The sequence below is a fragment of the Rhineura floridana genome, chromosome 9 (assembly GCF_030035675.1).
Source record: "Rhineura floridana isolate rRhiFlo1 chromosome 9, rRhiFlo1.hap2, whole genome shotgun sequence".
NCBI classification, from domain to species: domain Eukaryota; kingdom Metazoa; phylum Chordata; class Lepidosauria; order Squamata; family Rhineuridae; genus Rhineura; species Rhineura floridana.
The window spans coordinates 13,384,304-13,412,203 of record NC_084488.1 but is presented as its reverse complement, the minus strand read 5'-3'; the positions used below and the strand labels follow the sequence as shown (position 1 = coordinate 13,412,203).

General features: G+C 40.1%; 1 protein-coding gene across 5 annotated transcripts in view; it reads right to left on the bottom strand.

Moving 5' to 3' along the window:
* Positions 1-27,900, bottom strand: part of RBPJ (recombination signal binding protein for immunoglobulin kappa J region) — an 80,074-nt gene that overhangs the window by 39,888 nt on the left and 12,286 nt on the right. For 2 of the 5 annotated variants that reach the window (XM_061584157.1, XM_061584159.1), the window contains exon 1: positions 27,791-27,898. The exons of 1 other annotated variant lie outside the window; for it this stretch is intronic. In XM_061584157.1, coding sequence (XP_061440141.1) covers positions 27,791-27,810 — 20 coding nt within the window. In that variant the 5' untranslated portion in view covers positions 27,811-27,898. Of the gene's footprint in view, positions 1-26,699; positions 26,857-27,632; positions 27,657-27,790; positions 27,899-27,900 lie in introns of those variants that run through there. 2 more of the 5 variants (XM_061584158.1, XM_061584160.1) reach the window with 2 other exon arrangements.

Here is a 27,900-nt window from a genome sequence, read left to right as displayed (position 1 = left end):
CCAGCTTCCCTCAGAGGAGGCACCCGGAGGAGGGCCTTAGATGTTGAGCATAGTGTACAGGTGGGTTCACGTCGGGAGAGATGTTCCATCAGGTATTGTGATCCTAAGCCGTGTAAGGCTTTATGGGTTAAAACCAGCATGTTGAATCGAGCTGAGAAACAGACAGGCAGCCAATGCAAGCGGGCCAGAATCGGTTTTATGTGTTCGAACCATCTGGGCCCTGTTACCAATCTGGCAGCTGCATTTTGCGCAAGCTGCAGCTTCCAAAACGTCTTCAAAGGCACCCCACGTAGAGTACATTGCAGTAATCTAACTTGGAGGTTACCAGAGCATGGACAACTGAAGCCAGGTTATCCCTGTCCAGATAGGGGCACAGATGAGCCACCAACCAAAGTTGGTAGAAGGCACTCTGTGCCCCCGAGGCTACCTGAGCCTTAGGTGACAGAGATGGTTCTAGGAGAACCCCCAAGCTACGAACCTGCTCCTTCAGGGGGAGTGCAACCCCATCCAGGACAGGTTGGACATCCACCATCCGGTCAGAAGAACCACCCACTAACAGCATCTCAGGCTTGTCTGGATTGAGCCTCAGTTTATTAGCCCTCATCCAGTCCCTTGTCGCAGCCAGGCACTGATTCAGCACATTGACAGCCTCACCTGAAGAAGATGAAAAGGAGAAATAGAGCTGTGTCATCAGCATACTGATGGCAACACACTCCAAAGCTCCGGATGACCGCACCCAACGGTTTTCATGCAGATGTTGAACAGCATGGGGGACAGAACTGACCCCTGTGGAACCCCATACTGGAGAGTCCAGGGTGCCGAGCAATGTTCCCTAAGCACCATCTTCTGGAGGTGACCCGCCAAGTAGGAGCGGAACCACCACCATGCAATCCCTCCCACTCCCAACTCAGCCAGTCTTCCCAGAAGGATACCATGGTCGATGGTATCAAACGCTGCTGAGAGATCAAGGAGAATCAGAGTCACACTCCCCCTGTCTCTCTCCCGACAGAGGTCATCATACAGGGTGACCAAGGCTGTTTCCGTGCCAAAACCAGGCCTGAAACCCAACTGAAATGGATCCAGATAATCAGTCTCATCCAAGAGTGTCTGGAGCTGACCTGCCACCACTCGTTCAAGGACCTTGCCCAGGAATGGAACATTTGCTACCGGCCTATAGTGATTTAGATGTTCTGGCTCCAGGGAGAGGCTCTTCAGGAGTGGTCCCACTACCGCCTCCAGCCAGGGACCACCCCCTCTCGCAGAGAGGCATTAATCACTTCCCTGGCCCAGCCGGCTCTTCCATCCCTGCTAGCTTTTATTAACCAGGAAGGGCAAGGATCCAGCACAGAAGTGGTTGCACGAACCTCTCCAAGCACCTTGTCAATGTCCTCAGGCTGTACCAACTGAAACTCATCCAAGAAATCGGGACAAGGCTGTGCTCTGGATACCTCGCTTGATTCACCTGCTATAACACTGGAGTCTAAGTCCTGGCGGATGCTAAAGATTTTATCCTAGACGTGCCTAGCAAATTTATTACAGCGGGCCTCAGATGGTTCTACCTTGTCCTTGGGACCAGCGTGTAATAGCCCCCAAACAATTCTGAAGAGCTCCACTGGTTCCGATTTCTTGACTATTGTCTCCATTTTGGTTAATGGCTGTGTCAAGGTATTGATAATCCTTGACAAGTTCAATGTCCTCGTTGTCAACTTTAAAGTTATACAAATTTTCTGTTGTGGTTACTTTAATCTTCCTGATGTTCAGCTGTAGTCCTGCTTTTGTGCTTTCCTCTTTAACTTTCAACAGCATTCATTTCAAATCATTACTGGTTTCTGCTAGTTGTATAGTATTGTCTGCACAATTACTGATATTTCTCCCTCCAATTTTCACACCTCCTTCATCTTGGTCCAATCCCGCTTTCTGTATGATATGTTCTGCATATAGATTAAACAAGTAGGGTGATAAAATACACCCTTTCCGATTGGGAACCAATTGGTTTCTCCATATTCTGTGCTTACAGTAGCCTCTTGTCCAGACTATAGGTTGCGCATCAAGACAATCAGATGCTGATCAGATTTCTTTTAAAGCGTTCCATAGTTTTTCATGATCTACACAGTCAAAGGCTTTGCTATAATCTATAAAGCACAGGTTGATTTTCTTCTGAAATTCCTTGGTCCATTCCATTATCCAACGTATGTTTGCATTACTAGATCTGATTTTAAAAGTTTCTGAAATTGGAAGCGTTCTAAATAACCAGCATAAAATTGCAATTCCATTAGGCTCCCTACCAGATGAATATATCTGGAATTAATTCACAAAGGAATCCAGAATTTGCCTAGGTAGTTGCATATTTCAGACAGGAAGCAGAACAGTGCTTGTACAGAGAAAAGCAAGCTACTGGATCAAATTACCCTTCACAGGATGGACAAAGATAGGAAATTTGTGTGCGGCCAATCAGAAAGGCGGACTCAGGGATTTGTATACGACCAATCAGAACGGAAAGTCCAAGCTGAATGTTTCCATTGTGGAAAGAGAAGACATTTCAGATGGAAATGCAGAAACGCCACCCCTTTGAAAAGGCAGCCTAACCAGCCCAAACCAGAAACACAGAGAGGAAATGATTTTAAAAACCACAATAAACCCAGAGAATCCCCTAGGAAACATAAGAGACTTTGCAATAATACAGAATAACCATGGTAAGAACATATGGGTCATAGACTCAAGTGCTTCCTCACACGAGTTGCAATGAAAGTTTTTTTTAAAAAAATCAACACAAAAGTGGGCAAGTGTTCATAGCTGATGGATCCTTTGTCGAAGTAAAAGGATGTGGACAAGGCAAACTAATATTTGAGGATCATGCAGTTCGTGTAAAAAATGTGCTGCATATCCCACAACTGGATGGAAATGAACCTATTGTCTCAAAACTAAATAATAAAGGTTTTGATGGGCACTTCAGGGATGGACTATGTACAAGAAAGGCATATGGGTAAGTCTATGCCAGACCTTCTGAGAAAAATGGAGTGTTTGAACTAGAATGCATACAAGAACAAGCAAACATGAGAAGATGTTGTGCAAGCAAACTTTGTCTTGCTTTATGGCACCAGTGCCTCAGTCATCACGATACAAATGCCATACCTAATCTGGAAAGGGAGGAAGGTACTGCAATGATACCCTCCCTTCTCTCCAAGAAGCTCAAGAAGGCACACGTGGTTGCTCTTCCCAGCTCCTCCCTTCCAGTTTTATCCTCAGAATTAGAAAGTGAGGTAAGTTAGGCTGTGAGATAGTGGCTACTTTCAGAAACATGGCAATAAAGGTGTGCAACAGCAGCATACACAAATGTGCAAGCTAAAGAAAGGGGAAAGGTGCAAGGGCTTCCATTCCAAAGAAAAGGGAAAGGCACACCAAAAGACCATTAGAACTAGTACACTCTGATTTGTGTGGATCAATCCAGACACCAACTAAGACTGGCAATATTTACATTTTAATCTTTGTACATTGTTTTTCCAAGTACTGCATCACCTACTTGCTCAAGAAGAACCAGACCCTGCGGCTGCTGAAGTAACCATAAGCAACAACTTCAGCAGGAAACCTGAGGCCTCCAGACAGACAACTAGGGTGAGTTCATGTTGTACCACACCCAGGCATACCTAAGAGAGCAGGGCATAGCAGACAGACATGCAATACCATATAGACCTGAACAGAATGGTACTGTTGAGAGAAAGAATAGAAGCCTGATACAGATGGTGAGATGTTTGTTGCTGGACTCCAATCTTCCTAACAAATATTGGAGAGAAGCTGTGATCACAACCATATACCTGTAGAACAGAGCGCCAAGCAAGGCAACAGGCAGGACTCCTTTTGAACTGTGGCACGTGAAAAAGCTGAGTATGAGTGTTTGGTTCCAAGGCCTACACCCACATACCAAAGGAGACGAAACACAAACTAGATGACAGAGCTGAAGAAGGCATAATGGTCAGCTATGAACTAAAGAGCAAAGGCTATAGAATACTGAACCCAACTAAACGGAAATAGTGAGCAGCAGCATTTACTTTGATGAAAGTGAGAGAAACAGCACAAGCCAAGCTGTTGCTGAGCGCCCAATATAAGAGGCAGAACTCACCTACCAACCAGCAGACAGAGATTTATTTATTTTAACTAAAAATATATTTGTATACTGCTATTTTTTTTTAAAAAAATCAGTTACCATTATTTCATTTTTAAAGAACACCAAAGAGGTTTACAACAAATAAAAAAACTATGCAGTAAAAATCATTAAGAATACAGTGAAAACAAAGGTGAGAGATGTACAGCTAGAACGCTGTAACTGGGCAGAAGGGCATGCACAGCAAGCAGAGAGCAGTACAGAGCCAGAGGTTGCTATGCCAGCAGACAGGGCTCAAGAACCCAGACATCCTGAGCAAGAACCCAGATGCTCATCCCAACTCAACAAAGGTGTCCCACCCATACGACTGTCCTACTTCACAAGACTGGCAATAATACATGAGCCCTCCGCATGGGAAGACTGACAGAATGCCTGCCACAGAAGCAAGTGAATGGAAAAAGGCTGCACAAGAAAGACACGCCACACCAGAACCAAATTTGTACTCATAAAACTGCCAGCAGGCAAGAAGCCTATAGGATGCAAATGGGTCTTCAAAGCCAAACCAGATGCAGAAGGGGAGATGCAAAGCAAGGCTACCTGCAAAAGGCTTCTCACAGAGTCAGAGAGGGTTACAATGGCACATTTGCTCCTGTAGTAAAACACATCACAATAAGAACATTCTGAAGTATTACAGCATCACACAAAATACATGTTGAACATCTAATATAAAGACTGCTTTCCTACATGAGGAATTTGAGGAGATCTATGTGGAACAGCCTCCTGGATTTAAAGAATCAGGAGACAAGAAACTTGTATGCAAACTTCAGAAAAGCCTGTATGGTCTAAAGCAAGCTGCAAGAGCATGGAATGAAAGGCTGAACCAGTTATTTATCAGAGAAGGTTTCAAGCAAAGCAAGCTTAATCCCAGTCTCTACAAACAATACAAAAATGGAAAATAAACTTACCTAGTAATTTATGTCAATTACCTACTCTTGGCAGGTGAAAACAAGACTGATTGTGAAGAAATTGAACACTCAAATCAAGAGACCGGGAGAAGTCGCCCACTATCTTGTGATCCAGACAGAAAGAGAGGAAGATGGGAGCTATCTCCTCAACCAAAAACAAAAGACTCATGAGACTCTTAATACCTAGGGCTTACAGAACCCCATCCAATGACAACACCCATGGGCACAAACTACTTGAAAGGGGAAAGAAGGCAGTGAACCCCTTCCACAGAATTATCAGTACAGGACTACTATAGGAAAGTTGCTGTACTTGACCACCAGAACCAGACCAGACCTACCCACAGCAGTAGGAATACTGTGTAGAAGCACCAGTTCAGTAACAAAGAGAGACTAGAGTGCTGTGAAGAGAGTAGCCAGATATCTAACAGGGACTACATATCTGCATGCCAAGAACAAAAATGTACCTTCAGTATCTAAGTTACCAAAGCATTTTGGAACAGATGAACCAAAGCCAATGCAGATCCTGGAAGACAACCAAAGTCACATAAAGATCTCTCAAACTGAGAAAATCAGCACACGTACCAAGTACATTGATGTGAAACACCACATACTGAGAGATATGCAGGAGAAAGGACTTATTGAGATACAGTATTGCTCAGTGAACTATGTGATCGCAGACATTCTCACTGCCACTTCCCAGAGACCAGACTGCAAGAGAAGAGGAACCTTGTGGACTTGACCAAGCATGGTTGAGAAGGGGTATTGGAATGAGAGACTACAACACTTGTAGTAAGTTAACTGAACCAGTAGAGGGTAAGAAACAGAAAAAGTAATCATTGCATTCTTCTCACTAACTCTTGAAACTTATGTGTTGTTGTTTTGTGCCTCTCTTCCTCCTTCTCAGACCCCTCTCCTCTTTGTTCCCCGTCCATGTGTAAGGATCTGCCACCCTGAGCTCCCACTCAGAGATGGTTTTGTACGCAAAAAGTAAATAAACCTTTAACTTTCTCTCTTGCCTTTACCAGTGGTTTTAACAGACTCTTTTGTTGCAACTGCTGGGTAACTTTGCTGACTTCTAATAGATAGGAAGATGGAAGAAATGCACAAAGAACAAAAGATCAACAGGGACTGAGGAAACCTTAACAATATTTTCATAGAATTAGCACTCCAGCTTTACCTAATAAACCCATCTTTGTGACACAAGTAGCATTATCTAATGTTACTTAAACACAAATCAATAGCCTTGTAAATCAGTCCAAATATTTTGGCTAGCTCACTTAGTCACTGTTGCAAACAGATGGTCTTAAAAACCCTTTCCCAGTTCACAAAAGTTTCCCTACCTAGTCATTTGGGGGCAATTATTATTCTGCACAAGTAACATGATAAGCAGGCATTTAATAGTCTGGAATACTACCGTATACATAAGCAAAAAATCTCTGGCATCTCTGACAAGAAATACAGCTAGGTATATACATTGCAGATCAGATTGTTGAGTCTGTGAACAGTTTGGTGAGCACTGAAAACATAAGCAAATCAAGCAACACATGTTTAACAATGAGAGGAACCCTGCAGGACAAGCATAATGGCAGATCTTCATTCAGCAGATAATGGAGCATGGACTCCATCCCATTTCTCAGCTGAACCAATACAACTTCATGGAAGGGAAGAGAAGAGGCACAATATAAGGAGTAGGCAGCAATGGGAAGTGGAGTTTCCATTATGTACAATAAACAGCCATTTGAAAATTCGGTCTTAGCAGGACCATAGAAATAGGGTGGGTTCCTCTGTGATGCTACAAGGAAAAAACCTGAATGAGAATTCTCCCAAAAGATGTGGCGTTGCTCTTACCAAATGACCAGGAAAATTTACATTATACCTTAAAACTTGGCAAAACCTGAATGCTGTGCAGCTTAGCAACCTGAAAGTTGATAATGTTACAATTCTGGAACAGCCTATGATGAATCATCTTAAAACTCACTTTTCAAAGCTTCTGAAGTTAAGTAAAGTATTATGGCTAGAGCTATTGCAGCAGAGTCCATACCTTTATGACTCATGGTTATCTTCCCACAATTGACATTGAATTGATTGAACTGAAAAAGATCTGATTTTTTATGAATAAGAAAAATTATGAAAAGCAAGTGAATGAAGAGTTGGATTTTGCATTTAGATAGACACCAGTGCCTTTGTTTTTTGGGCATTAGGAAGCCAATACCAGGAAATTATACCGCTTGAACAGAAAGCTCCAAAATAGTGGATAGCAAAATCAAAGATTGCATTGGAAAGTCTCTTAGAATAAAAACGACACCAGAAATTTATTATTTGATGCTAACTGTATATTCCACCTTAAGTCACTTCAAAAAGGGTACTGACAAAATACACAGGCCTACTTCACACAACCACATTTAAATGGTAACTTAAGGCCAGTTCACACAAGCTTCTGAAGTTTATGCTTATTTCCATATTTATTTCGTGTACAGTCTACATGAAGTGTGGTAAGGGAATGATTCTTGGGTTCACGCAAACGCTTATGTGTAGAGCATCACATGTAATGTAGTATAGATATTTGCATATACATACAAATTATTATTATCATCATTAATTAAATTTATATCCTGCCTTTCCTCCCTGTAAGAGCCCAGGGCATGACAAAAGACATGTTCACAAGCAACATCATGTTTGACATACAGTGGGTCAGCAAACACAAGCTGGATAGTATTTACCACATTGTTTAAAGCCTACTTCCAGGAGGCTGTGTAAGGCAGCCTCACTTTTATCACATTCCAAGTGTCTGATGTTATCAGAGTCTGGGTATCTTTATCAGGCGATTTGTACCCTACAGTTGAGGAACAATTACTGACTAAAGCAACAAGACTACCACTTTCCAAATGATCTGATCAACTTATCTTAATTTCAGAAATTCTATTTATTTAGGACATTTTAAATCCACCCTGCATCAATTGATCCTATGACAGGTTACAACATCATTTAACACAATTTAAAATAATTAAAACAATCCCAACTAAGTAAGAGCAGGTGAATTGACAGTGCCTTGCAAAAGTATTCAGACCCCTGCCCAATGCTCTCATATTATTGAATTATAAATGGTACATTGTAACTTTGTTCTGTATATTTTACTTTGAAACACTGAAACTCAAAATCAATTATTGTAAAGTGACACTGATTTTAGGTCAGGAAATGTTTGTAAGAAACATAAAAAACTGAAACATGTTGCATGCATAAGTATTCAACCCCTGTGCTGTGGAAACTACCAGTGTACACAGATGAAACAAATTGCCCTATCAAGGACACAGTTACCATACCATTGGCCTCCACCTGTGAACCATTAAAGTTGCTGTCACATTGTCAGGATAAAAACCCCACTGTTGAAGGATCATTGGTCAGACTGTCGATCTGAAGGAAAATGAAGACCAAAGAGCATTGTACAGAAGTGAGAAATAATGTACGTAATGCAAATGCAAAGATTAGGAAAAGGATACAAACCAATATCCAAGTGTTTGGATATCCCAGTGAGCACAGCTGGATCAATAATCAGGAAGTAGAAGCTGCATCACACCACTCAGACACTGCCAAGAAAAGGCCATCCCTCAAAACTCAGTGCTTGAACAAGAAGGAGACTTGTAAGAGAAGCCACAGAGAGGCCAACAAATCTCTGAAGGAGCTACAGAGTTCAGTGGCTGGGAGTGGAGTAATGCTGCACCAGTCAAACATATCAACAGCTCTGCATAACACTGTATGGGTGGCAAGAAAGAAGCTATTACTCAAGAAGTGCCATCTGAAAGCACATCTGGAGAAAGTATTGAGAGTGCCCCAGCTGTGATGTGGGAAAAAGGGGTTGTGGTCAGATGAGACCAAGATAGAGCTTTTGGGCAAAACTGAAAGCGCTATGTGTGGCGCAAATCTAACACTGCCCATGCCTCAGTCATACTGTGGGGATGCTTCTCATCAGCAGGGACGGGGCATCTTGTTAAAATCAAAGGAAAAATAGATGGAGCAAAGTACAGGGAAATACTGCAAGAGAACTTGCTTCAGCCCACTAAAAAACTGAAGCTTGGGAGGAAATTCAGCAGGACAATGATCCCAAGCACAAGGCGAAAGCAACGTTGGAGTGGCTCAAGAACAAAAAGGTGAATGTCCAACAGTGGCCCAGTCAAAGTCCTCATCTCAATCCCACTGAGAATCTGTGGCACTCTTTGAAAATTGCGGTCCACAAGGGACATCCAACCAACCTAAAAGACCTGGAGAGAATCTGCCAAGAATGGGCCCAAATCCCTCCGACATACCTACCCCAAAACACTTAAAGCTGTTATTGCAGTGAAAGGTGGTTCTACAAAATATTAATGTGTGGGGGTTGAATACTTATGCAAGCAACATGTTTCAGTTTTTTAAGTTTCTTACAAACATTTCCCAACATAAAACCAATGTCACCTTACAATAATTGATTTTGAGTCTTGATTTTGAGTCTTGAATATTGATTTTGAATATACAGAATGAAATTACCATTTGTAATTCAGTAAGATGAGAACACTGGTCAGGGGTCTGATTACTTTTGGAAGGCACTGTAATTAGAATTATGGCAGAGCAGTTCCAGCAGCAGACTAACATCCCATAAATGTTCCAGCCGACTGTTCCTGCAGTCCTCTGATGCACAGGGCGACTGCAGGGACATTTGTGCTCCCCTGTCCAGCTTCAAGACGGAAAAGAGGTAGTGAGAACAATCATCTTTCCCAGTTTGAGGCATTCCAATATCCGTTGTCCCCTTTCATTGTCCTCTCATATCATATGGGTGGGAAGTTTCATATCCCAGCCATACATATATTTCACATTTTATCCACATGAATCAGACCTGAACAACTGAACAAACCCACAACCTAACCTGGCCTTCCACCTTTGCTATTGCAGTCCCAGAAAACTGCAAAACAGGATATTTATTAAATAGCTGTTGAGCTGCCATACTAGAGGGTTTTGTTCAGCTTTGTGGATCAAACATGAACGCCTAAGATAAAAGTAGTGTACAAGTTGCCTGATAAAGATACCCAGACTTTGATAATATCAGGCACTTGGAATCTGATAGAAGTGGACTTCCGGGAAGGGTGACTTAGCCTGTGCCTGCTTTTGAGACGGGCTCCTGCCTCAAAAGAAGCTTATTCAGATATATCAGTCAGTTTTTTCTTTTTTTTTTGACTGATTAAACTTCTCCCGGGTAGGGAGAAACGAAGAGATTAACCTCAAAGCCTATTTTTGTTGGGACGACCAGATCTCATTAATTTATGGGACGAGGTCCAGCCGACGAAGGTGGGACGGATTTTCAACAGCAAGCTCTATCTGTTAAAGCGAACGTTCATCTTATCTTCTAAGAGAGAACGCACTAACAGGCAAGCACCCTTCTTTCTATATTTTTCTTTTACTTGACTTAAATTGTTGCTGTTTAAAAGAGATTTGCCAGATTGATCAGTTTTTGACATCTCACTGGGGAGCCATAACTTCTCTCTGCTACGCATTAATTAATAGCTTATCTCTGTTTTTGTTGCAAAAAGCTGTCCTGGATTTGCATTCTAAAGATATACACAGAAGAGGGATTTCTATTCCAGATTTTTATTTTGAAAAATATTATACTGTTTTGAGACTACTCTCTTTTTGGTCTATTTTATTTTGACGAATCTGTTTCTTGACGATTGCCATTAATTGTTTCGATCCTGGGAACTGCATTTTGTTTACTTAACTATTGGAGAGATAAGGCTGTCTGCACTGTTTATACTGTGATGTCACCAAGTTTGGAGTATTAACCCAATTGTTGCTGAAATAAGAAGTGGTTTTCCTATATTTTTCTTTTAAAATGGCAATTAAGAAAGTGGCTGAAAATCTGGAAATAACTATGTTTCAGAAAATAATGGATGAGATTGAGATAACGAAAATTGAATTGAGTAAAATGAAGCAGGAGATTAAAGATATAAGGGTCCCTGTGAGAGAGGTGACCCTGGAAGGGGTCCCTGTGAGAGAGGAGACCCCGGAGATTGGAACAGGGGTTCCTGTGAGAGAGGAGACCCTGGAGACTGGAATAGGGGTCCCTGTGAGAGAGGAGATCCCGGAGATTGGAACCAACGTGGAACAGGAACAAGATTTGGAGTCTATGGACTTTAGAAATAAAATCTATTGTTTGGAACTCAATGTTATCTCTGAAGAAATGAATGAAGATTCTAGAGATAAAGTTATCAATGGCATGGATAATCTTCTGGACTGGAATGATGTGATGGAGCCCAATATAGAGAAAATCTATGGAATTAACTGCAGCCATGTGACAATGGAAAAACTTTTAAGAGATGACCCAGTGCATTTTGAAAAAAAGAACAGAGATATGATTTTACAGCAGTATTTCAGCAACCTATTCAGAATGGATGGCAAGAAAATATTTGGGATAGAGGTAATTCCCATCAGACTCTTACTATATGACTATGGCTTTGACAGCAAGATTATTATGGAATACTGATAATGGAAGATTGGATATTGAAATTACTGGACTTAACAAGACTACTGAAGATGGAAGATGGAAAATGGAACTAATAGAGATAATAGAACAATGGCTACTGAAATTATTGAACCTAACAGATTCTGATGTGATGGATTAATTGAAATGTTTATTTTGACTATGGTTATGACAATAAGATTATCATAATTAGTAATGAGATGGATTAATCGATATGCTTATCTGGAAAAAAAAATTGATAGATATATTTCTTAAAGAATTGAAACCTCTCTTTGACTTTTTGTGGAAAGAATAAAGTAATGTTTATGAGATTTGATGATTAAGTAAGATAACTACTGGAGGAAAGTGATTTTATAATATGACTTAAGAGACAGGATTGTTATATATTATAGACTTATAACTGATTTGATCTTTGACAAATGGGAAGTCAATATTTTACTCTTTATTTTTTATTTTTGTTTTTTTTTTTCTTTTTTTTCTTTTTGTTTAACTATTTTTGATTTTGTTTTTTGTCTTTGAATGTTTTATGATTTTGTCTTGTATGTTTTATGAAAATCTGAATAAAAATTATTGAAAAAAAAAAAAGGAATCTGATAGAAGTGGGGCTGCTTTATACAGTCTCCAAGATGTAGGCTTAAGAGAAGGATTCTCTGAATGGTAAAATAAGTTCTACACTAACTCTTCGGAAAACCTTTGGAAATGACTAATACAATTCAACTAAACTGAAATTAATTTCTAGAAACAGTTTCAAATATTTTTTTAAAAAGAAACAAATCTTAAATAGAAAGGCAGAACAATACATGAAGATTAGAAACAAAATAAACGAAGTCTTTCAGAAATCTTTATCCAAGCTGAACCCATGTTTTCAGAGCTCCAATACAGCTGACTTTATTATAAAACGACTCTTCAGTGTGTGACCACCATGGCATAATAGTGTTTAACATTGACTAGGAAGATCGGGGTTCAAATCTGCTCAGCCATAAAACTCCTTGGTGGCCTTGAGTCGGTCACTTTTTAAATCTATGATGAAGGATAACATGGGAAAGGGGATTGTGAACTTACTGTGTGCTACTTAAACTCCTTGGGAAAATGGTGGAGATGCATACTAATAAAATAATATTGTGTTCAACTAATTTTCTAGTCAACTGATACTTAAAATTAATTCTTGTATTTTAATATCCCACAATAGGCAGTGATGGACACCAACTTGGATGGCTTTAAAAGAGGATTAGATATTAATGGAGGTTAAGGCTATCAGTGGCTACTAGCCATGATGGCTATGCTCTGCGTCTATAGTCAGAGGCAATATGGTTCCAAATACTAGCTGCTGAAAACTGCAGGAGGGAAGAGCGCTTCTGGCACTCGCCTCCTGCTTGCAGGCTTCCCATGGGCAACTGTGAGAACAGGATGCTGGTCTAGACTGGCCATTGCTGATCCAGCAGGCTCTTCTTATGTTAATTTCCCCTCCTTTTATTTTGTTTTCCATGACAAAATCAAACAACCATAGAACATATTTGAAAAATGCTCTCTTGCTTTCTCTCTCATATTAACAATGTTCAATGGTAAAGCCTTTATTTGAAAATGTATTTTTTTAGAATTACTTGTAAAGATGTCCTTTCATATTTTCTCTGTGGTTTCAAGTGAAAATGAAGAGTTCACTGTTGTGTAATCTTAATAAAATGCTACCCAAACTGACAGAGAGAAAAGCTTTCAGACTTTTTAAAAAAAAGTTTGTTTTGAGGCTACATGCCCATGTTTATCATTGGACCCAATACCATTAAACTGTACTAACCTTTTATGACCATGTCACCTCAGTCATTTCAGTAGAAGTTCATGGACAGGCAAAATGTCACATCATAGCGCTATGTAAAGACAAAAGGACAACAACCGCCATGCCCCAGCAAACGTTTCTCTTACTACAAACAAGGTGAAAAGTCCAAGGCTCCATTTACGTAAATGACTGCTGCTTTAGTCTAGAACATCAACACAATGTTAGGGTCTATAGTTTTTCACCTTACTTTATGATGGGGTGCTTTTAAGCATCCTGCCATAGTCCAATTACTTTCAATGCCACTTATTCAAAGGTATACGCTCTTCCTTTAGAAAAGTCATTTTTTCTTCTGCTTGGTATTTAGCAATTTGCCAAACAGTTCACAGTGGGTTGTGGCGAGGTGCAAAGTGTCCTCCACAGGAATTGGGCATGCTCCTAGGATCTTCTACAAAACTTAAGAAGATTTTGCAGCGAGCATGCCAACATGGAAAAGGATTCTCATAAAACAGAAAGTTTTACAACTACTGTAAAAAGTTTTACAACTACTGCGCCTTTTTGTCTTAAGAAGTGATAACTTACAATTCAAAATCAAAAACTCTTATATGCCATTCCCTATCTTAAAAAGGTGCATCTCTTGAGGCTTTAGGAATATGCAAAATATGTCTAAGCCCAAATGACCCCCAAATTTTGCAGTCCCATTCAGTGGTGGTGAATCGAGGGGCATTCCTCCAATTTTCAGGAAGTATACAGCAAATTCATTGCCATCAAGGGGGGCGTTTCTTATGTTTAGGAGCTGCAGTGGCTTTGTTGCTTACATTATTTTGCCACTGGCAGAGGTAGCAAAAAGAATCTAGCCTTGCTCCCAGTATCTCAATCACCACTTCCTTTCAGGGTTGAGTTTTTGATTTAAATTGGATTTTTAAAATTTAAATCAGATTTCAAAATTTTCTTAAAACAATTAGTAAAAAAAATAACATCATGAATACTAATTATACGACTTCTAGTTATATTCTATGAATACATTAACAGTGGTTTATGGAGTAGGCAGATAACCTGATCAGTCCTATTCTGCAAGTGGTGTGCATGAAATGCAGGCACTCTCTCAAGGCCTTGCCTCTCTTTAAATGCAAAGATAGAAAAGGTCAATGAATAGAGGATTTGGGGAGATGGAGTAAGTATGAACAAGGAGGAGACCACTGAAGTGGTGACCCAGCTCTAACAGTAGTAGCCTCTTCAGCAAGTATACAGAGAATGTTTTCTTCCTTTGGACTAATTCATTCTAAACTGAGAAATAAGTAGGGAACTGAAAAGGCAGGAATGCTTGTATTACTTTTCCATACAATGAACAAGGAAGACAAAGGTGAAGAAGACGACTGAGGTAACTGTACCACCAAATATTTTAAGTATCTCATGTTGATTTAGTTGAAATTGCCTAAATGTTACTTTTTAAAGAACTCTGCATTTATCTAAAAACTGACAGTTAACCATTCAAAAATCCATGTTGATGTTTTGTTAAGGTTGTTTTTGTTGAAGAAGAAAAACCTGTTTGGTGGTGGTGATTCTAGGACATCATGACAAAAATATCATGATTAACTGAACAGCTGGAGCTGGTTCATATCCTGAATGACTTCACATGTTCGTTCTGCTTCAGTACTAAAATGACCAAATTATTATCCCAATTTTGATGAAAATTAATCTGAAAACAATTCAGAATTGCTTAGCATGCACCTACCTTCCAATGAAACCTACTATGTATTAAGGCTATATTAAACAATAATGTACTTCTACTAAAAATGATTAAATAGAATCTGCCTCACTAGTGATTTAAACTGTGATTTAAATAAATAAAATTGAGTCCTTCAGAGAAGCATTTTAAAATCATGATTTAAATCAATTTGATTTGAACCAATTCAACCCTGCTTTCTTTCCTCCCAAATAACCTGGACACAGCCTCATTCTGCGACAGCCACCATTTTTGGCCACAATACCACAGAACAATATTCTGCCCAAATAATTTTGGGGTGTGTGCATGGAGGTGTGGGTGTAAGAAAATGGTCAGCAAATCACAGAGAGGAGAGCTTGTGGTTGCCATTGCTACTGCTTGTGACACTGGCAAAACTAAATAAAAGAGAAAGAACAGGGAAACCACTACCACAGGTACTGCCCCTCCTGACAGTGAATTTTACCACACCTGCTGATAAACCAATGAACTCACCCCTTTGTCCAAGTACCCAAGTTCACCCCCCAAAAAATCTCAGAAATAATCGTTTTTGTATTTTCCATCTCAAATTTAATTAAGCTTATTTAGCTCTACTCAACTCATCATTTAAAAGGCAGATATTGTATCTAGAGTCTCCACTGTATTTTTCAATTTAGTACAATTTTTGTTAATCACTAGGGAACAACTTACACTCTATTTTACAGCATTTATATCCTATAATAAAAAGTTCTAAAGGTGGTCTCTGCAGAGATGTCAAGGTCCTGGTAGATTACATGTGGGTGGCGAGGTGATTCTACAAGGACCCTGGCCCCAAGCCATGTAAGTCCTTATATGTCAAACACAGCATTTTGAATTGGGTCCAGAAATTGATTATAAGCCAATAGAAATTGATCCACACCAGAGGTCACTTGTACCTGTCTCTTGTGACAGAGACAGATCAATGAGCAGATGAAAATTATGAACCTTTGGGAAAGTACAAACCCCTACAGAACAAGTTGAACATCATTAACCTAGGCAATCCAATCACCCACTAATGGTGCCTCCACCTGCTGGACTCACCCTGAATTTATTGACCCTCATCTAGTCCATTATACTACATCCAGGTACAAATTCAGGAATCCCACCTCAATCTGATGAATATGAAAAGGAGTTGGGTGTTGTTCACATATCAATAAACCCTACTCCAGCTCTCCAGATGACCTTACTCAGCAGTTTCATGTTAAAAAGCATGGAGAATAACACGGAACCACATGCGACCTTAAAGCATAACTGCCAACAACTTAAGCAAATATCTCCCAGCCCCACTCTCTGCAATTGACAATCCAGTTATGAGCAGAATCACGGAAAAGCAGTACCCACAACTTATACCGACTATTCAGAAAGATACCATGGTTGATAGCATTAAATGCTACTGAGAGATCAAGGGAAATGAACAGGGCCTCATTCCCCCTGCCTTTCTCTCCCAGCAGAAGTTACCCCATGGGGGGAACTAGGCAGTTTCTGTGCCAAAACCAGGTTTAAAACCTGATTGAAAAGGATATCTGGCAAGCAGCCCCCAGAAGGTTTCCCACAAAGGAAAGCAGCTCTCAGGCTGTAAAAGGTTCCTCTCTGCTTTAAGGCTGCTGGGACTACCTCAGGTCTCAAGGATCCACTTATCCCTTCCTGGAACCAGCCAGACACTCCCTCCCTGCTACAGGTGAAAGGGACAAACATACAAGTGGTTGGCTGGACTTGGTCAATCACCTAATTCAAATTAACATGCCTTAAAAACTGAAAGTCATCCAATAAAACTGACCTTGGTGGCCTGGATACCCCAACTGGTTGATCTGGAATAATCTTGGTATCCAGATTGTGATGAATGTAATTTTGTCCTCAAAGTGACTAGCAAACATGTGGGGTGCCTCCAAGCATTCCTCCTCATTTTCTAATGACCAGATTGCAAAAGGCTCCAAACCACTTGGAAGCACTTCAGTGGATGAAAGTGAAGATACAATAGCAGTGGACAATAACTTCTTTTTTGCCTACATCATGACACACAATAGGCTTGATAATGTGCTCTTATTTCTGATTGACTCAACTCATTCAAGGTTTTCTCCATCTGCATTCTAGCTGTCTCTCAACCTGCTTCACTGCCCTTAATTCAGGTGTATACTATGGAACTGCACTGGCTCTGCTCAGCATGAAAGGGCACTTAAGAGCAATTATGTCAACTGCCCAAGTCTTCCCTTTGAATTCCAGAGAAAAACCAGGACTTTGATTCAAGTACCAGCCTGAGCAGTTGAAGAATTTCCCAGAGCCTGCAGGAATTCTTCTGGTCTATCCCAGAGGCTAATGGACTCTTTCTAATAGGTTCCTCCAATTATGAAAGGAATAGGTAGTAGTCTAAATCTCAACAGGAAGTGGTCCAGCAACAAATGCAAAAACCCCTACTTTCAGACCACCACATTATTGTCCAAGATTTGTTGGGTCGATGACATGTTGGGACAACCCCACAATTCTCATGGCAGCCATTAAATTCTCAGCCATCCCAGACAAGATATCCTCAATATGGACAATGGGGTCCCCAGGGAAATCTTCCTGGCAGTCCTCAACACTAAATTTGAGATTTCAACTCTCCGCTCGGTTAAGACAACTGATGAGCTGTGGTATGGTTGGTATTTCAATAGGTTCCGTATAGTTCCCTGGGTGTCCAGCACAAGATACAAAGAAACACTCAAAACTGGCATTCACACAAGCAGAAAGCCTGGAGAGGCAGAATTCATACAGAGGGCAGCAACCAGTTCTCCCCATTTCTCAGCCAAGTACTCGGAAGACCACAGCTGAGAAAGATTAATCCCATCCAGCTCAGCCATCCATATCTTGGTAAAATAGCAGCAAAATCTAGGAGATGAATAAGGAATTCAATCCTAAATATACCACACAGTGCTACATCCAGGTTTTAGAACCAGGGAAATCCAAAATCTCCACTTAGCCATGAAACATTGGGCCAGTCACTCTCTCACAGCCAATCTACTTCATAGGGTTGTTGTGAGGATAAAATAACAGTAGGTAAATCCATGTATGCTACAGCTTGAGCTCTTTGAAGGAAAAGCAGTATATTATTGTAGTAAATAAATAAAAATATATAAATCCCACTGCACATCTATTCTAGAATCAGAAGTGGCAAGGTGAATTGGAAAGGCAAGATGTCGCTGCATTTGAACATTGGTCACCTATGCAGATGCAAGAGGAGGAAGGCCTCCCTTTCATTTGACCAGAACACCCGTGTACTTCAGTAGTGCAATGACGCACTTTCAAGAGACTAGTGCTCTCAGTTTCGTCCACCCATTCACCCACCTGTGGTGAAGTGAGAGTGAGTTATTTGTATATGTGCCTGCTAACAGAAGAAAGCAGACATTGTTAATACAGCATCATACAATTAACATACCAGCATTATAAAAGGCAGGACAAAATTACATATAAAAATAAGAAGCACTGTAGAACAACAAATATGGTTGAATAAATGGGCAGAGCAAGGTGACAGTCTTTGTTCAGCACCATTTTAGAGGGTGTGTGGCTGTCACTGCCCTTCCCTTCCTCTATTTAAAGCAATTCCAAGTGATTCCAAGCTTCCTCTTGGTTTTAACAGTGAACCCTTCCAATGGCAACCTTAATTTTTTTTTTGTTAGACAGCAGGAATTCCAGTGAATTCCAAAGGCTTAGCCAACTAATTCACATTACAATTCAGCCCAAGGCAGACAGCACAGACTGCTCCAAACAGAAGTCATTACATTTTTTTCACAAAGACAAAGGAGGACATGAGTTAATGAAACAATCCACCCATACTCATAACAAAAACAAAGTGAATAAACATGTCAGCATAATAATTAGAATGGCCTGAACAAGAGGTAGTACTTGTACAAGCACACCAGTATATCCAATAATAACTTTTGGATATAATTTTATGAATCTCTAATCCACACTGTCCAACTGGATATTTTTAAATGCTAGAAATGTTTAAATATGACAATATCTCACAGTTCTATTCAACTCTTGCTATAGGTAACAGATTTCAGCACTAAATGAACCAATAATGACATGCCATGAATAATAATCTCCACTTCATTCAAAATATTCTGTGAAATAATGGCAGTATCAGAGCTCTTCTCTGTAGCTCCTTCCCCCGCTCCTTCCTCAAATGTATCATTCTAGTAAATTTTGGAGGGGGAAAACAGCAGCATCCAGGGCATTCTGGGGGGGAAACTGAGAGACACCACCTGCCAGCTGTTGAGAAGAACTCCACTAGCTACCACTTGCAGCAACCCGTAGTAGCTAGGCTTTTCTAAGTTTAAGGGAAAAAATGACCTGCAATAGCTGAAATCCTCCCCCATTTACTTATGGAGCAGAGAACTGGGGTAGCACTTTTGCTCAACCCAAAACTACCGTCTTTGCCTGCTATCTTAGGTCCTGCAGCACACCAGTCCAACCAGCTGTTAATTACCTGCCTCCTACTCCTTGCTGCTGTACCCACCCTGGCAGGCAACAATTGCCTTCTACCTAATTGGTTTTCCCTAGGAATTACACAGCAACATTCAGGCTCTCAGAACAGCTGAAACAGGATAGCACATGCCTCTCTGTCTGAATGAGGGCTTAATGTCAACGCAGACAGGAAGGGGATTTCTGCCTAAAAACAAAGAGCCAGCAGCCCAGTGCTGGCTTAAGAAAGTTTGCTGCCTGAAGTGAATTTGCCTCCTTATGGGGCCAATACTTGGAAAAATAAGTTCTGGACCAGATAGACACTAATTCCTGCCTTCCTACATTTGGCCTCCCCAGTACCATAGCAGGTCATTTCACATTGCCAGACTGCTAAGCCATCCTGGCAGCACCCTTCTTTAGATCTAAATCCAAAGCTTCACTAAGCTATTCAAAGTACTTAAAACCTACAAGGAATGGGTTATTCTGCAGTCAATGTGCAAATTCCTTGCAAGGACACAATGCTTTAGAAAGGAATCTGCTGCTAACCATTGACACAAGAAGAAAGCCAAGAAAAGTGCAGTGTGTTGCCAGATGAGGGAGCTTGGACACCAAAGGAAGAATACAAGCAAAAGAAAACTCTTTATGAAAGAGAGATGGCTTCAACTACAGAAAATTATTTTAACCTAAGCCAATATAACTCATTCAAGTTCCCATACAGAAATAATTTAAAATATTTTCCTAGTGCTTTCAGAATGACATTAGATATATATTAGACTAAAAAGAGAATGTCATAGACAAGATATTTGACATACTATATACATTTTATATTTGAAAACAAGAGAATTTTTGTTTTAATAATACCGAGTAACAGTACTCAGTAATACTGAGACTAATACCCCTACTGAAAACCATCGAAGAACTGAATGTTTTCAGTTTCCACACTTCAATGCAAAGTTAGTTCTCCTACATGAAGTGTAGGTCAATAGTACAGTAGAACTTGGCAGTCATCTGGTTCAATTCCCAGCATGTGTACTTAAGAAATCACCTGAATATTTTGCACATGGTATGTTTCCTACATGGACACAACAGGTAAAAGAGAACTGTGTGAATTAACTCCTGTAATTTGAAAAACTCCTATATAATATCCCAGATAATTACATAGGAAACCATCCAAAAGTCTAGTTTAACAAAAAGGAACTAAATTAACCATTGGTCTAATTCAGCAAAAAGGGGCTCCTTATTTTCTTAAATGCATAGCTTCTTCACACACTAAAGAAAGCATGAAATTTATAAATAGGAAAAGCTGAACCTCAAAACAAGGCAGGAACCCCCCAAGTTTCTACAGCTTGTATTAAAAAAAAGTATTGTAGTCAGCAAACCAGAGTTGAATATAGTTAAAGGAAATCTAAAGCTTGGGTTGTGGTTATACCCTACCATGACCCAAGTCTTAAGGTTTCCTAGCTCTTACATTTTAGGAATGATCATTAAGCTTATACTTCAACTTCTATAAATTAAAGTAATACTATTGTTTATAATTTTTCAGGATCCCAGTCAGCTAACACACTTCTTCAAAGACATGGAACAGGCACAATTTAAAGCTTTAAACAGCTTGTGCGCTGCATATTTATAAGCAGACTTCTTGGCCCAGTGCCTCAGAGTAATCACTATTACAAGAGAGCACTGACTATAACATCCACAAGGCTATGGAATCTCTACTCCTTGGTAATCGCCAAAGCCAAGCATCTTCAGCAAGTGCTATATTTTGATGATTTTTTCACAGTCATTGCAAATAGATACTGCAAAGTTTTTAGTATAAATTTTAAACAGCAAAATCTGAGAGAGAATAGGTTTCTTGCTGGTTTTATGCGCATTGCAACCTGCTTTGAATGTTCAAGAAGCTATTTAAGTCAAAAGCTGTGATGCTTTTCCTAGCAGCCTGCAAAACTTTGTCTCTAGTCATCAAATAAGATTAGCAGTTTTTCCATTCTAAATAACAAGAAAAAATAGCTTTGTAGTGACAGTACCTGCCAGTGTACACCATCAATGACAGCAAAACCTAGAAGTAGCAGATTAGGCAAGGTGATGTTAGAATGGCAATTCATAAACGTAATTATTTTAAAGTGCCCCAGGTGATGTACAACACACACAAAATACCACTCAGGTTCAAAAACTTTCTTCCAACTTCTATTCCCTTGCTTCGCAGAAGCTAAAGCAAGGCATAAATATATCATCCTGCCTGCTCTTTCCATACTCCACTCTTCAATCAGGTTATCTATCAGACTGTTCTGTCCTTTCTTCCCTCAGGAACTAACTTTCCTCAAAATAATAATGCTTCCGAGCCTTTACAGGGTTCAGTAAAATTAGTTTATAAAGAAGTTATGAAAAGAATACCATGATACCTACAAGATGCATATAACGGTTACTGAGCATCAGTGGAAACTAAAGCTTACTCATCTGACAATAGTCCATAGTTCTTTTAACTGAAGCCACACCATAACCCTATCCTCCTTTTTGATAATTCCTGCCTATTCTGTACTGTTTAATGGGAAATGGGGAGGGAGGCCTATCTTATTATATTATATTTGTCTTAGTGTCATGCTATCTGTGAATGCTTGTGTGCAGGTGCATATCTGTGCAAAAGCATTCAAGAGTAGCGTGGAACTGCAAGGCCAGGTGGTGCAGCGAAAACGGCAGCAGCATGAGGCGCCTGGCAGTGGGAGGTAGGTGCCTGATGGTGGTGGCTTCCAAGGCGCCCAATGGCAGCACCTGAGGTACCCAGTGGCTGCAGCGGGGCAGGTGGGGTGCCCAGTGGTGGCAGTGGGTGAGGTGCACGAGGTGCCTGGTGGCAGCAGCAGCAGCAGGTGAGGCATGTGAGATGGAGGCGGTGGGCAAGCAAACAAGCAAGAGGAGCGGAGGTGGCTGTGCTGGCTGGGCCTGGCCCTCGTTGGGTGGGTGAGACTGAGCGAAGGAGGTTGGTCCGTGGGGGGAGGGAGCACTGGAGACCTGTGGGGGGCAAAGGAGCACTGGTAACCCATGGGGCGGAGCCCCTAATACCAAAATAACTGGAGAAACAAGGGCTACTGGCTTATGCTACTGACAAGAAGATCTAAGGCCAATATTTCAAAGGATATCGTGAAAAATCTTTTGTTCACATTGTTTTGTTCCAAATGCAGAACATGATAACATTTTTCAACATTAAAAATTATCTGAAGACAGAAAAGTCTGCTTGGTAGTAAGTTTATACTTTGGACCCATATCTAATCCTTCACTCTTAGGAATATTGTCTTATTTCATTCATTTCATTTTTATTATTGTATTCAGGAGTATATCTTATACCTGTACAGTCCTAAAACAATGAGATCCCAAGTACTGTATTTGAGCCAATTTCCTAACCATTCCCCCACATAAGGACAGAGATGCTTATTTGTTCATTCAAATTTTTCAGTGTGACCCACCACAAATCTCAGTGGGTTACCATAACTTAATCAGTAACTCAAATTTGTAATTGGGCTTTCTAACAGAAAGAAAATGCATGCAAATAACCTCTGTACTACTTATTTTCAGCCATCAAATACCAAAACTAATCAAAACAAATTAAACCTTCTGAAAAATCCTCAGCTTAGGCTCCAATAGGTTTCTAGGAAGGGGAGATTCCTAGTTATGAGGCAAGCAATTAAATTCTCCATACACACCCTCGTTCCATGGCACAGAAGTGATTCAGTTAGGAAAATGTTCTTGATCAATCTTGGAGTGTGAGACAGAACATGAGGAAAGAGGGCATTTCTTAGATATGCTGGGCACAAATCATTGTGGTCTTGATATGTTAAGTCTTGCGAATAACCCCACAAAATTACAAGCCCACTGACTTGCCCACACATACCAGTATAAGTCATTTGTAGCACATCCACACCTGACACTCTAGCCACTTTGCCAGACTATTATGTTTTGTGATTGCTGCTAAAAACGTTAAGAACCAGGAGCCTTCTTTCAAGACTATATATTGATTTTCTGTAATTTGTTTTTTATTTAAACTCAGAGCAGATTTTGAACTACTTATTTTCTGCCAATAATTTATGGTTTTGAGTTTGTAAACATATTTAATACAGATATAGCGGGACGCAATTTGTTTGTGTGGATATGGGAAATCCAGGATCAAATCTCCACTCAGCCAAATAGATATGGGCAGCCCTGGGCAAGCCTAACATAGTTCATGGGGTTGTTCTTTCTTGAAGAAATGGGCCAGATATATATATAACAAATCAATAACTTACAACTTATTTGACATTAGTATTTTTCTACACTGTGTTATGGAAACTGGATAAAAACTAGAATGAAACTTCCCAGTTACTAGTGTAACACATGAAAAATATTAACCAACTAGCTCCTTGTTCCTAAAAATCCATATATATGCCTTCTCCAACACTAGTTAATCACTTTAATATCAAATAACATTAAGTTAGCAATATTGCATTGACAGAACTGTTGGCACACCATATCACAAACACTTCGGATACAACTGTGAAGCTGCAACCCTAAGTATTACATCACACATGAGGAACTTCCAGACATTGCTGGAATACAGCTTCCATGTCCACTGGCCATGCTGGCTAGCTGATGAGAACTGGAATATAGCAAAATCTGAAGGGCTGCAGGTTTCTCATGCCTGTATTACATGCATGAATGCAGGTAAATCAGGAATTGAACTATACTTCTCCAATATGCCATAAACTAAAACTGAATAAACCTTTTGGCCTAGAGGTTTTTTTTAATATCAAGCAGTCTATAAATTACTTAAGCAAGTAAGAACAAAGTCCTTTTTCAAAATAATATACTAGGTCAAGACTTTTTAAAAAACCCAACTAGTTTAGTATTCTGATGGGTGTGGCAATTTTACATTTTACATGGAACAGTTCACTAGTCTGCAGCCATGACTTTTTATTTTAAACAGTTTCTCACAAGCTTATCAGTATCAAAACCTCTCTCACTTGGGTGATGTAGAAATCTGTCTGGTTGCTTTTTTTGGAGTTACACTCCAAGCACAATTGACAGAATCCAGTATCCTTCATCTCTGTGCGCTGTCACCCTTTCACCCCATGTATCTCCACATGATGCACTTTTATGCAGGGAAGGTAGTCAACCTGCACAAGGACAGATACTGACAAACAGAAGTTATTCTGGCAGTGTCATTTTGTTTCTTTGCCTCCAAGGCCCCTTCAACTGGGGAAGTTATTTCTTTGCTACTCCACGACTGGTGGGTCACCTGGAAAAGATATCTTCAAATACGCTATTCACCAACTATCTGGACTCTTCAGAATTGAGAAACTACAGAGTTCATGTGAAATAATTACAGGTTGTGTGAGCCCATGAAAATTGTAAAGCATGTTCAAATGTCTTAAAATACTTTATAGCAGGGTGGTTAAACTTCAGGCTTGTTGAATCTACTTTGTTTTGTACTAGCACCCTAAGATCTGCTCACAAGAACTATGTGAAAAAGACATATAGTTAAAATTCAAGAACAGGGTGCCTCTGAGCACATCCAAAGCCTAACAATTTGTTTTCAGTATCAAAACAGAACTAAGCTTATAATCCTTCCACACAAAAATACACTTATGGTTACTTTTCTAGTAGTCTTAATTTAGGTGAAGAAACTCATTTTTATTGGTACCGTTAAACAACTGAGAGTACAAAACCCTTCCTGGCTGACTGAAAAACAGCTAGAGATCTACCAGTAGATTTGATCTACCGTCTGCATACCCCTTACTTTATTTAGAGGGTCAAGTTGGGCAATTGCCCTAGGAACATTTTGAGCTACTTTACCTCACATTGTAAAGCAGTTTTGTAGGCCCTTCAAATCTCTCTCTTCCCTCTGTAACCCGTATAGGATCTTCTCCATGGTTCCCACAAGTTTACACGGGCTACAGTATTCACACAAACACTGAACAGAAAAATGTGACATCACCCCATTTTAATCCTTTCACTTGACTGTATCCTGCTTGTCATATATTGGCAATGAATTTTTCCTGTTGTTCCTGCTAGTGTTCATCCTCTCTCTAAGTGTCCATATGCCATATAAAAACATGTATTATTTTCCATTAGCCAGAATTTCTCCTTAGGCTTCAAAGTTACTTTCAAACCCTTCTATCAAACCTATTTATTTCCAAATATGCAAGATTTCTACTTGAGAAAATGACACCTAAAAATCGCTAAGGGTCTCAGCATAACATCTGTGCAATTAAAATGTTACATATTTTTAAATATTATGTACGATAAAATGCCCAACAATATTTAATGTATTTTTACAGTGATAAAAGCAGCAACTGAGATCCAGGCAGAAGAGACCCATATCCTGAAAGCAAGGATGAGGGGGGAATTACATGTTGTTTGCCCAAAATAGTAGCTTTCAATTAGCAAAGTTCTACAAAATCATAACTCCTCCTTAATGCACTCTTCTCAATGTACTAAGCTCAAACAACTAAGTTAACAGAATCCACAAGATTTCTGATGTAAACTTTGTGTCAGAAATGGATTGAGTGATTTTATTACCCAAATTAATGCGTGACAAAATACTTACAGAATTACTTCAACAGAAAACTGAATCCTGAAGCACACATTTATCTTGCCTTCACTCATACAAGATCATTTTGTAACTAAAATCTAAAACTATAAGAAACTGCTTTTTAGTTGAGAATGCTAGCAGCAATTTATATTCAACAGCAAAAAAGACACATGGTGAACATGTTATCAGAATAAAGTGAATATACAGACAACAGAACAACTGAATCAAATATTTCAAAGCCTATTTTATCTTGCCACTTTTAAAACCTTGGGGAATTTGGAACTCATAAGAAACAAATTCTGCTTTCTTTGGGGAAGGGAGGAGCAACATATTATTTTATATTGTAAGCATATTGTGTTACTTTAGCGCAATAGAGCCAACACCTAGCTGACTGTTTCAGCCGAGCGATCAGCACACTAATCCCAAAGAGACTTTGTAGAAGTAAATTCCATAATTAATAAAGGAGGCATACCTCCATTTCCCAAGCTAGAGTGTAAGACTGCAAGCAAGGCAGTTACAAGGAAATTGTTTCTGTAGCATCTGAGTATCATAGACCTCTATGACAAGTTGCTACTCATTCACTAACAAGAGTTTACTTTCAACAAAATTATTTAATTTAAATGACACCTACCTTGAAGATGTTTAAATTACACCTCCTACCCCATACCCCAATCAAACAGTTTTGTTGCCAGAAGATGACCCAAAACTTAAACCAAGCGCAACTGGAATTTGCAGCAATAGCCTTCAATGAAGATTAGAGGGCATCATGAAGCAAGACAAAGAAGAAATCATTAACTGCTGAGACATAAGAAGGCCCCTTCAAGGAAAACTGGAACATGTTCAATATGTTACTATGCCCCAAAGCATGACTCAGGGAGAAGGCCACTCCCATTGAAGCACACAACAAAGTCAAAACATACAAGTACACGCTTTTGATCCAACCAATTTCAAGAAACACCTCAGCTACTGCAAGACAGCTGGGAAAATTAGTTATGTAAGGCAATGCTGAGTGGCCAGTTTAACCATGTAGAACATGGGGCTAAAATGACAGCTCTCATTTGAAAGGGACCATGCCTCATTATAACCATCAACATGTACATCATGAAAGTGTCAGATATTTCACTTCAATTCTTTGTTGTGTTTTCTTTCAACCCCTTTTTCTTAGGAAAATAGGAAAAGTAATAAGCACTCAGCCAAAAAACAGTAAGAATACACAGATTTGCCAAGTTCCTCTTATCCCTGAAGCAAGGAAAGGAACATCATGACGTGTATTCCACAGTGGGTTTTTTGTAGGGCACTGCTGGACTAGATAAACAAGGGGCCTGACACAGGATCAGGCAGTCTCATGTGTTCTTTCCTTCATAGATTGCTAGGAAAGCTACCCTCCACTTTATTCAGCTATATTAACCTCAGTACGTCAAGCACCTCGCACAATAACGACCCTCTCAATGGCAATCTTCAATGGAACGCAGGCTTTAAGCTGAGACTCTCCCACCACCAACCCAGCCACCGAATCTAACAACCCTCAATGACCTGGCGACGCGGCCTCTCCCCGTACCCGTACCCCAAGCGAAGGAGCGCTAACGGGCCGAAGAAGAAAGAAATTCTCATCCAAATCCGGAGCTGAGAAACAGCAGCGGTGAGAAGAGAGCCAGACAGACGGGTTAAGAGCGACAGAAAGCAACCCCGAAAGAACTATGTCGCGAACCCCCCCGCACTTACCCTGTCACAACAGGCGCCATCTTCCTCAAACTCTCGCCAAAACTCCTACTCTCGCGAGAAGGAGCCAATGTATCTACCACACGCGCGCGCCCCAACCGCTCCCCCTCGAA